General features: G+C 40.7%; 1 protein-coding gene and 1 pseudogene across 1 annotated transcript in view; both read left to right on the top strand.

Annotated features, from left to right (window-relative positions):
- The first annotated feature begins 5323 nt into the window (after window positions 1-5323).
- On the top strand, window positions 5324-8100 carry LOC100946185 (annotated as a pseudogene).
- A 175-nt stretch (window positions 8101-8275) lies between these two features.
- The window catches only part of LOC100945878 (antigen WC1.1-like), a gene marked incomplete at its 3' end in the record, with an annotated part of 30480 nt that continues 26629 nt past the window's right edge, over window positions 8276-12126 (top strand). The window contains exons 1-3 of the mRNA XM_003803733.1: window positions 8276-8486; window positions 11068-11160; window positions 11240-11554. Of these exons, the coding sequence (XP_003803781.1) occupies window positions 8276-8486; window positions 11068-11160; window positions 11240-11554 (619 nt within the window). The remainder of the gene's footprint in view (window positions 8487-11067; window positions 11161-11239; window positions 11555-12126) is intronic.

Here is a 12126-nt window from a genome sequence, read left to right as displayed (position 1 = left end):
CAAACCATCAGCTACTTTGCTAAGGTTCTGTCCTTTCAGCCTCCTTCTGGACGGGAGCTTCTGTAAAAAGCTGGCTGCAGTTCGCCATCTTGGCTCCGCCCCCATGATCACTTTTTAAAAATGGTTACATTTTCCTCTTTTGGAGTGTCTATTAATTTTTTCATTGACTGCTGAGTGTTGTTGAATCATTACATGGTTACAACGTCTTAACTTTTTCAGAATTTTGTAGTTAGGTTTGGGAAGTTGTGCCTGTGGCGCAGTGAGTAGAATGTCGGCCCCATATACCAAAGTGGTGGGTTCCAACCCAGCCCTGGCCAAAACTGCAACAAAAAAAATAGCTGGGCATTGTGGCGGGTTCCTGGAGTCCCAGCTACTCAGGAGGCTGAGGCAGGAGAATTGCCTGAGCCTAAGAGCTGGAGGTTGCCATGAGCTGTGATGCCACAGCACTCTATCAAGGGCGATAAAGTGAGACTCTGTCTCTAAAAAAAAAAAAAAAAAAAAAAAATTCACTTTGATCCATCCTTTAAATGCTTGTTTTGAGCTTTGTCAGGGAAGATCTAGAATATTATTTACTCTAGGACTAGTTTAGTTCTAGTAAAACAAAGCTGCAGGACTTTGAGAGATCTTCCTCTTTCTTTTTTCTTTTTTAAATTTATTTTTATTTATTTTATTTTTTTGAGACAAAGTCTCAAGCTGTCGCCCAGAATAGAGTACCATGGTATTATAGTTTACAGCAACTTTCAACGCTTGGGCTCAAGCAATCCTGTTGCCTCAGTTTATCTATTTTTTAGTAGAGGGGGGCCAGTGAGGGGGGGATGTCTCGCTTTTGCTCAGGCTGGTCTTGCATTCGAGAGCTCAAGCTATCCACCCGTCTTGGCCTCTCAGAGTGCTAGGATTACAGGCGTGAGCCACTAGGCCTGGCTTCCTTTTCCCTTTTGTCACATCTTTTCTCCAGCTAGGAGCTCTAATCTTTTTCTGCCCAGTATTGTGGAAATATGAAAGATCCCAGATGATGCTTTAATTTTTTTTTTTTTTTTGGATACTGATTCCACAAATGTTTATCCTAGGAATGAGAAAATTCTTCAATTGGACATTTCATGCAGAACTTGGGGTTAGCTTCTTTGTTGTTTTTTCTTCCCTGGGGTCTCGTACTTTCAACTTACAAACAGATGTTTTTAACGGTTGTTTTCAGCAGAAGGATTAGATTAATACAAACTACTATATCATTACCAGAAATGGCTTAAAATTATAATTTTGGTATTGTTTTCTCTCACTAACTTTCCATGATGCTTTCTTATATTAGTTTTCTGTGGCTTCTGTAACAAATTATCACAGACTTGGTGCCTTAAACCACCAGAAATGTTTTGGTTTACAGTCTTTTTTTTTGTTTGTTTTAAATTAAATGATAACTATGTACATGCAATTCTGGGGTACAGTGTGTTGTTTTCATATACAATTTGAAATATTTTCATCAAACTGGTTAATTCATGTAATTTTCTTAGTTATTGTGTTAAGACAATCATATTTGACTCTTAGAAAGATTCACTTGTACCCTTGTAAGATAAACCATAGAAGTGATCCCTCCAATCCCCCTCCCTCCACCCATTCCTCCCCTTTTCCCTCCCCCTCCCCATATACTTAGGCTGTTATTAGGTTATAGATTTCATATAAAAGCTATAGATTAATTTCATAATAGGGTTGTGTACATTGGATACTTTTTCTTCCATTCCTGTGACACTTTGCTAAGAACACTTTCCAGCTCCATCCATGTGAACATGAAGGACGTAAAGCCTCCATCTTTCTTTATGGCTGCGTAGTATTCCATGGTGTACATATACCACAGTTTGTTGATCCATTCGTGGATTGATGGGCACTTGGGCTTCTTTCATGACCTGGCAATTATGAATTGGGCTGCAATAAACATTCTGATACAAATATTTTTGTTGTAATGTGATTTTTGGTCTTCTGGGTATATACCTAATAAAGGAATTGCAGGGTCAAATGGCAGGTCTATTTTTAGTTCTCTAAGTGTTCTCCCGACGTCTTTCCAAAAGGAATGTATTAGTTTACATTCCCACTAGCAGTGTAGAAGTGTTCCCTTTTCTCCACATCCATACCAACATCTCTGGTTTTGGGATTTTGTGATATAGGCTAATCTTACTGGAGTGAGGTGATATCTCAAAGTAGTTTTAATTTGCTTTTCTCTGATGATTAAGGATGGGGAGCATTTTTCATATATCTGTAGGCCATGCGCTTATCTTCTTATCTCCTTCAAAAAACTAAAAGTAGACCTATCATTTGATCCAGATATCTGAGGATGGATAGAGAAGGGTAAATAATAAGGGACAAGTATAACATCTTCTCTGTCACCTTTTAATATGTTAGAAAATTTCCCTATAATTCTTATTAGTGGTCAAGCCTATCCTTTAATTCTTTAACTCCTTTGGTATCATGTTTACTCTTTTCTGTTCTCAGTAGATTTAATTCTGTTAGAACATTCTTCATAAAAGTTGTCAATCTAACATGTCCTAGAGTTTGTAGACCCATATAGTCATAGACCTAGCCAGAAAGAATTCTAACACATGCACAAGTTATCATGAGCATGTTTAGAAATCAGGGAATTGTACTTTATGACATTTTAAAACTTTTTCATTGTTGCCTTTCATTCTCTTCAAAATATGATCATTGGATGTTTATTTATCAGTCTTTTTTTGGGTCTCTCTCCTTTAGTTTTAAAATTTCCATCTGCTAGGCAATGAATTTATGAATAAAACCCTAAGAGCAAACAGAGAGCAAAAAATAAATAGATTAAACTTCATTAAACTAATAAGTTTCTGCACCACAAAGGAAATAATTAACAGAGTAAATAGATAACTTACAGAATGGAAGAAAATATTTACAAACTGTATTGTACATCCAACAAAAGACCAATGTCCAGAATCTACACTTAAACAAGTCAGTAAGAAATAAACATATAACCCCATCTAAAAGTAGGCAAAAGACATGAAAATATTCTTATTAAAAGAAGATAAGCAAAGACCATATGAAACAAGGCTCAACACCAGTAATCATCAGGAAATGCAAATTAAAAGCTCAATAAAATACCTTTTACCCTTGTCTGAATTACCATTATTAAAAAGTCAGAAAATAATAGATATTGGTGCAGTTTCACTGGTGCAGTGAAAAGAGATTACTACACACTTGTTGATAGGAATGTGAACTTGTACAAACACTGTGGAAAGCAGTATGGACATTCCCTCAAAAAACTGAAAATAGGTTGGGCATGGTGGCTCACACCTGTAATCATAGTACTCTGGGAAGCTGAGGTGGTGGATTGCCTGAGCTCATAGGTTTAAGATTAGCCTGAGTCAGAGCAGACCTTGTCTCTAAAAATAGCTGGGCAATGGCAGGCGCAGGTAGTCCCAGTTACTTGGGAGACTGAGGCAAGAGAATCACTTGAGTCCAAGAGTTTGAGGTTACTGTGAGTTATGATATTACAACACTCTACAGAGGGCGACAAAGTGAGACTCTGTCTCAGAAAAACAAAAACGAACAGAAACAAACAAACAAACAACCCCCCCCTGAAAATAGACCTACCATTTGATCCAGGAAAATAGACCCACCATGTAATCTCACTACTGGGTATTTGTTTTTCTTAGTTTTCTAAGAAAACTAACTTTTTTCTTAGTTTTTGGCAGGGCTGGGTTTGAACCCGCCACCTCCAGCATATGGGGCCGGTGCCACAGGCACCGCCCAAGGGTATTTTTTTATTGATATCTTTCCCAAAGGAAAAGAAATTATTTTATAAAGAAAGCACCTGCCCCTAAATGTTTATTGCCGTACAATTCCCAATAGTAACAATGTAGAATCAGCCTAAGTGCCCATCAACCACTGAGTGGGTAAAGAAAATGTTGTATTTATTAATATATACCATGGCATACAACCCAGCCATAAAAAGGAATAAAATAATGTTGTTTGCAGTGGCTTAGATGGAAGTGGAGACCATTGTCCTAAATGAAGTATCTCAGGAATGGAGAAACAGATACCACATGTTCTCACTAATTAGTGGGGACTGAAGGAAAGTTATATTTGCATGTAGTCATAAAGACCAGTAATGGACTTTGGAAACTAAGAAGTGGGGGAGGTAGCAGGAGGTAAGGGATAAAAATCTACCCATTGAGTATATTGTGCGCTATTATCGTGACAAGTATGCTGAAAGCCCTGACTTTTTGTCCTGGTACAATTATCTACATTACAAAAATCACTTCTGCCCCTTAAATTTTTTGAAATGAAACAAAGTAGATATAATACTGACAGTCTCTCATGATGTTTTGACTTATCATCTTTTACTTTGTAATGGTGCAAGATGGATATACATTCAGTAGAAACCATACTTTGAATTTTGCATTATGACCTTTTCTCAGGCTGTCTGCATGCCATACAATACTTTCTGGTGTTGCTGGACAGAGGCAGCAAACCAGAGCTCCCAGTCAGCCTGTAACTGTGAGAATGTTAAACAATCAATACAGGGTACTATGTTGCTAGTGTGTTTTGGTTTTGTGTTTTTGCACCCCATCAGGTCTACTAAATGCCCATCTGTGTCCACGTTTCTGGTGAAAAGAATAGACAGGAAATTACTCTTGAGAAAAAAGTTAAGATAATTTCCTAGCATAAAGGCAGCAAACCAATAATGGCCACTGTATGTGAGTTAGGACTTCTGCACTTCCTGGTCTCAACCATCTCATAAAAGAAGTGAATCAGTGATGCATCAAAATCATCAGCATCAGTTAAATCCATTCTCATTAAGAAGAAAAAAGTTGGGCCAATTGACAGTATGGAAAAATTGACCTGTAGGTAGAAGACCAGATACAGAAGAGCATACTACTTAGTCTGCTGAGTCTCTGTGTTAAGACAAAAAATACTTCAATACGATAAAAGAGCATGCTAATGTGTAGGCAAAAGTTTATAGCTAATCATGTGTGGATTCAACATTTCAAAAATCATCATTTTCATAATGTGAGGCAGCAAGCGCTAGTTCTGAAGGTGTTGAAGCATATTCAAGGCAGACTAGGGTATGAAATGATTGATGTTTGATAGGTTAGGCGTGTTAAATGCATTTTTTACTTATGATGGGTTTAATCTGGATGTAGGAACACCCATATTATACTTTTAACTGTTTGGTGGCTCTTTGATTTTTTTAAAAAAATTCCTTATTCTGTACTGCAATCTGGATTGTTTTTAAGATGTAAACTCCAATTCACTTGTTTTCTTTATTTATTCCCACTGAATTCTCCATATTGTCTTAATAATTTCAACAATCGAGGCGGCGGCACCGTGCGGGCCGCAGCTTGGCTTTGGGTCAGTGGGTTCTGGTCGGAAGCTACCTGGGAGGCGGGAGCGCTGTCGGAGCGGCTGGGTTGGCGGACGGAGGCCAGGCCCCAGCAGCGCGAGCCAGAGCGCAGCCGAGCTCGCGCGGCGCCTTCCCCAGAGGGTGGGGACGAGCGGGCCTAGCGTAGTCATCGGCGGCGAGGAGTCGACTACCCTGTCAGAAGCGAGTGAGGAACAGCCAACGGAGACAACGGGAGCCACCGAGAACGGACATGAGGCAGCCCCCGAAAGCGAGTCGCCGGCTGGGGCTGGCGCTGGGGCTGGCACCTGGGCGGCGGCGGAGGCTGCAGGCGGGACCGCAGCGCCCCGGAGCGGGAATCAGAACGGCGCCGAGGGTGACCAGATCAACACCAGCAAGAACGAGGAGGACGCGGGGAAAATGTTTGTCGGTGGTCTGAGTTGGGATATCAGTAAGAAAGATTTAAAAGACTATTTTACTAAATTTGGAGAGAACGTTGACTGTACATTAAAAATGGATCCCAACACTGGATGATCAAGAGGGTTTGGGTTTATCCTCTTCAGAGATGCAGCCAGTGTGGAGAAGGTCCTAGACCAGAAGGAACACAGGCTGGATGGTCCTGTCATTGATCCTAAAAAGGCAATGGCGGCTATGAAGAAGGACCCAGTAAAGAGAATCTTTGTGTGTGTGTGTGTGGGGGGTCTGAATCCTGAAGCTACTGAGGAAAAGATCAGGGAGTACTTTGGAGACTTTGGGGAGATTGAAGCCATTGAGCTTCCAAATGGATCCAAAGTTGAACAAGAGATGAAGTTTTGTTTTTATCACCTTTAAAGAAGAAGAACCTGTGAAGAAGGTTCTGGAAAAAAAGTTCCATATTATCAGTGGAAGCAAGTGTGAAATCGAGGTGGCCCAGCCCAAAGACGTCTATCAGCAGCAGCAGTATGGCTCTGGGGGCCGTGGAAACTGCAACCGGGGGAACCGAGGCAGCGGTGGCGGCGGTGGTGGTGGATGTCAGGGCAGTACAAACTATGGCAAGAGCCAGCGACGTGGTGACCATCAGAATAATTTCAAACCATACCAAGGCAGCGGTAGAAGTGAGCGACTGACTGACCGCACAGGCTTTGTTTGGATATGGAGTGAACACAAACAATTATGTACCAAATTTAGCTTGGCAAACTTTCTATGGCCTGTCCCATGTGCACCTTATTTAAAATTTCCCCCCTGGAAATCACTTTCCGGTTTACTATTTCCAGAGCTCTATTTGTTTTAGGCAGCATGTGGTGTTTCAGGGGCCAGCGCGGCATTATAGGCTGATTTTATAACCAGGTTACCCAGAACCAGATTGGAGGGTCTGCTTCCCCCTGCTGCTTTGCAGCCTGGACCTGTGGACCCTGGTTGTAAAGAGTAAACTGTATCTTAGGAAACCAGTGTCACCTTTTTTTTTACCTTTTAATTTTATATTATTTGTGTCATACATTTCCTATAATGGAAGTGTTAATTCTACTGTACTTTTTGGTACCTTTTGGGAATCTAATGTATTGTAAGGTATTTTACACGTGTCCTGATTTTGCCACGACCTGGATATTGAAGCTTTTTGAAATAAAAATTCACCCCCTCCCCCTCCAAAATAATTTCAACAACTGAAAAAGACTTCTAGCCATCCTAACTCTACCTGCCACACGATCAATGCACCTATACTTGAATTCTATAGCAGTAGTTTCCTGTCTCTATTCTCTTTTCCTTCAATCTGTGTTTTTAAAGATTTTTTTTTCTTTGCTGAAGAGAAATGGGAAAGGGATGTCAGAATTAAGTGGTGAATGTGGGGAGAAGAAGGTGATGAAATGTGCTAAAAATTTGCTTAACATTATTTCCCCCTATATTTATGTCTTTCATCTACATTGAGACTTTGGCAGTTTGGAAGCCTTTTAAAATCGTGAAAAGTCTGCTCTCTGCTTTCTTCCTCTCACTCTCCTTTTTGTGCAGTATACCAACTTACCTTGAGAATCCAAAAAATAGAAGAACATATAGTTAGCCTAATGATAGGATTAAAGTTGATTACTAACACCCTTAGCTATTTTTTTGCTTTAAAGCAATCCTTAGCATTTTCTAAGACTCCTTTATCTTGGAAGAAAAATCCCTAGAGTGAACTGATTAGCTAGTCAGCTGCCTCCTTATTCCCCCTGAAAGCTCACTCTTTTCCAGTTCATCAGCAAATTCTAAGTCTTCAGCATAGATGGCTAGGACCACAAGTGTCCTTCTCTCCCAATCTGTTTGACTCTGAGCTTTCTCAGTATCTAGACTCATCTATGTACAACTTTTTTTCCCCACTTAGGTCACTTATGAAATTCTTGGAATTTTTTGCTGTGAAACATTATCAGAAAAATAGAGTGAGAAACCATGTTTTTGTTATTTCCTCATTAGGATTCGTGCGTCTGGCTGGAGGAGATGGACCCTGCTCAGGGCAAGTGGAAGTGAATTCTGAAGGAGATTGGATTCCTGTTTCTGATGGGAACTTCACATTTCCCACTGCCCAGGTCATCTGTGCAGAGCTGGGATGCGGCAGGGCTGAGTCTGTCCTGGGGAACGTGTCCTTTAGAGAGGCCAGTAGACAGGTCTGGGCTGAAGAGTTCCAGTGTGATGGGAAGGAGTCTGGCCTCTGGTTCTGCCCAAGAGTCTCCTGTCCTGGAGGGACTTGCCACCACACTGGGGCTGTTCAAATTGTCTGTTCAGGTGAGATTCAGGGCACCAGTTAACTTTGCTGCATTTCATCTGGGGTAAGACAAACATGCGATTTTGCTGAATCCCTGTCTTCTGCTTCCAGAGTACACAGAAGTTCGGCTCATGAAAAATGGCATCTCCCAGTGTGAGGGACAGGTGGAGATGAATATTTCTGGACACTGGAGACCACTCTGTGCCTCGCATTGGAGCATGGCCAATGCCAATGTGGTGTGCCATCAGCTCGGCTGTGGAGTTGCCTTGTCTACCCCACAAGGAGAGTTCTTTGTGGAAGGAGGTGATGAGATCTGGAAAGACCAATTTTACTGCTCAGGCGCTGAGTCCTCCCTGGGGCATTGCCCTGTGACTACTCTGGTTGGTTCAGACTGTAACCATGGAAACACAGCCTCTGTGATCTGCTCAGGTAAGAGACAGGTAGGGATGACTTGTACTTAGGATGTTTCTTGAGGGAAATGTCCCTAAGAACAGAGTGTGAAAAACTGACCTCAAAAGTGAGACTTTTGTGGTGAAAAATGGTTCTTCACACTGTTTATTCATTTTTCAAGTCCAACCAAAAAGTATTAAGAGAGATCTTATCTTTTAAAAGCAATTTTTTTTTGAGACAGAGTCTTACTTTATTGCCCTTGGTAGAGTGCCATGGCATCACAGCTCACAGCAACCTCCAGCTCTTGGGCTTAGGTGATTCTCTTGCCTCAGCCCCCAAGTAGCTGGGACCACAGGTGCCTGCTGCAATGCCTGGCTATTTTTTAAAAGCAAATGTTTTATTCAAATGTAATTCGTAGGGAACAGTATAAAAACAATTACTATAGCTCAATAAATCATAACATTATGCACACATTTGCATGACCTCAAACTAGAGTAACTAAGAGAACGTTAGCAATAACCAGGAGATATGTTCCCACTCTACCAGTTATTTGCATATCTTCCTCTCCTAATTTATACAACTGTAAAATGTTTTTGCTTTTTTTGAATGGTATATAAATTATGGAGTATATTCTCTTTTGCCTGTAATTTTTTGGACTCAACATTTATGTTTGTGATTCTTCTATGTTTTGTTTATACAAGTGTTTCATTATTATTGCTGTAGAATATTCTAGTGAATGACCTCATGACCACACACACTAATCCCTTCAACTAATTGTGGAGATTTGTGTTCTTTCCAATATATATATATACTTTTTGTAGTTGAAGTCTTGCTCTGACACCCAAGGTAGGGGGCAGTGACATCAGCCTAGTTCACTGCAACCTCAACCTCTGGACTCAAAAAATCCTCCTACCACAGCCTCCTGCGTAGCTAGGACTATAGGCACACACCTCTATGCCTGGCTAATTTTGTCTCTTTATACTAGAGACAGGGTCTTGCTCTTGGTCAGGCTGTTCTCAAACTTCCAAGTTCCAATAATCTGCCCTCCCTGGCCTCCTAGAGTGCTAGCATTATAGGCATGAGCCATCATGCCTGACCTCTAATCCTTTTTTTAAATTGATATTTAATATTTGTTCTTTTAAATGTGGTGTTAAAAGAATTGGTGGTCCTGCTTCCCTGAACCCAGTTGACTTGGTTTGATTACTGGCTGAGCTAGAAAGTTCAGCTGAGCTTGGTGGTAACTGCAAGCAAATATGAATGGAAACAGAAAATAATTCACAGGCAGCATGAATAGAAGTACATTTTTGTACATTTTCCAGATTTTCAGGTTGTATTTAATAGGAACATTGATCTACTGTGAATTCCTCCTCTTTTCTAAATTGAAGTAAAAATTCTTGTTTTGATTCTCTATTTCACCTTTTCATAAAGTGCAATGTTGATAGACATTATTTAACTTCCTATCACTTTTCTTGTATTTAGAAGGAAAAGAATAGTAATACTGGGGCTTGTTCAGATTGTTTGTTCAAGTGATTTTAGAGTAGGAATATAAACTACCTTCACTCTGGGGTTAGAAATACATATATTTTTCCCTAGAGAAAAAAGAAGTTTGAATTTTGAAGAACATATAACATATTAACTTAATGTTAAGTCCAAGCAGAGATCAGAATTATATGGGACAGGCAGTGTGGGAGAACAACATTCTATGATTTTGAGCATTATCTGTATAAGGTCAGTATCATCTGACATCATCTCTCTCACATGAGGTTATTTAATCTACTCAAAAGAGGAGCACGGTTTTCGAAATTGTCTGGAGTATGGAGTCTGTATCCTAGAATTCTAAGTGAAATGTTATGAAGTAAACCATGACATGTCTTATTGTTCATTCATTTTTCAGTGCTGACTAATATACTAAGAGCAATTTTTTGTTTTAAAGTGAGATTGGTTCTCATTTTGTCACCCAAGTTGGAGTGCAGTGGTGTGATCATAGCTCATTGCAACCTCCAACTCCTGGTCTTAAGCCATCCTTCTGCCTCAGCCTTCTGAGTAGCTAGGACTACTATAGGAGTGGATCACCTAGTTTTGCTAATGTTGTTCTTTTATCATTTTCTTTCCTTCATTTTTTTTTTTTTTTTAAGAGGGGAGACTCACTATATTGTCTGGGCTGTTCTCTTGAGATCAAGTGATTCTTCCTATCTACCTCCCTCACTGGGACTACAGGTGTGAGCCACTGCTCCCCCTGAGGGAGAATTCTGCTTGGCCCTGGATTCATGCTTCTGCTTGAGGTTTCTGATGAGCTCACCTCATTTCTTGATGCCATCCCTTTTGCTCTAGTTCTCCCAACTTCCAGGTTATTGGCACTGATATGTGTGTGTGCTTCATAAGCAATAAATCCAGCAGCTGGGCTATTCAAGTTGCTCTTTGATGGAACTCACTCAGAGAAAGCCACTTTTGCCTATTCAGTGTAGAGACTGTGCATTTATGGTCATTTTCAGACCCTGTGCAGAAATCAACAAAACAGAAGGCTAACTCAGATATGGTATAGTAACTGCTTCAATCTCATTCTATGCACTAGATTATTTTCAGGTGAATTAAATTTCCTGCTCTCTAACTCTCTCTGCAGGAAACCAGACCCAGCTCCTGCCCCAGTGCAATGACTCCCTGTCTGACTCAGCAGGATCTGTCACCTTGGAGGAGAGTGCTGCCATCTGCTCAGGTCAGAGGCCCTACAGGACCAGAAAACCTTCTCACTTTCTGTATAAATGCCCTACTGACATGGCTCTGTCTCTTCTCAGAAAGTGAGCAGATCCGCCTGGTGGATGGGGGCAGTCGCTGTGCTGGGAGAGTTGAGATCTACCATGAGGGCTCCTGGGGCACCATCTGTGATGATGACTGGGACCTGAGCGATGCTAACGTGGTTTGCAGACAGCTGGGCTGTGGAGAGGCCCTGGAGGCCCTGGGCTCAGCTCAGTATGAGGTGGGATCAGGGCCCATTTGGCTAGACAAGCTGCAGTGCACAGGGAAGGAATCCCACGTGTGGAAGTGTCCTTTCCAGGGTTGGAGTATACACTCCTGCGACCACAGTGAGGATGCAGGAGTTACCTGCTCAGGTATGGTCAAAGTATCGTCCACTGGCTGGGAGAATGGAAAGTTACAGGGGAGCAAGTGTCCTTTCTCTGCAAGAATAGGAGATGGATGGGCTGAAGAGGTCTGAGAGGTCCACCTAGAATCCCTGACTGCACTACATAACTGTGGATTATGCTCTTCATTTACTTTTTTCTTCTAAGTCTCAACTTCTATTTTGTTTTGTAATTTACTTTTTTTTTTGTTTATTTCTTTGTTAAATAATAACTGTGCACATTTATGGGGTACAGTATGCTGATTTGATATACAATGTGGAATGCTTAAATCAAACTGATTAACATAGCCATCGTCTCACTTACTTGTTATCGTAAGACATTTATATTATACTCTTAGTAGTTTTGAAATGTATCATTGCATTGTGCACAATAGGTGAGTTCCCACCAAATACTTTCCTCCCTCCTCTCCCCTCCTTCTTTTTGGACTTTTTATGGTTGTGTTTTATCATTCATATCAATGTGTAGGTGATGATATATTAGTTTCATAATAGTATTAAGTACATTGGATACATTTTTCCAGTTCTTTTTTTTTTTGAGACGGA

This window comes from Otolemur garnettii, unplaced genomic scaffold (assembly GCF_000181295.1).
Source record: "Otolemur garnettii isolate 467f Iridium unplaced genomic scaffold, OtoGar3 scaffold00499, whole genome shotgun sequence".
Classification (NCBI taxonomy): domain Eukaryota; kingdom Metazoa; phylum Chordata; class Mammalia; order Primates; family Galagidae; genus Otolemur; species Otolemur garnettii.
Note: the sequence above shows the minus strand (reverse complement) of the source record. Positions and strands in the feature narration are given on the sequence as shown.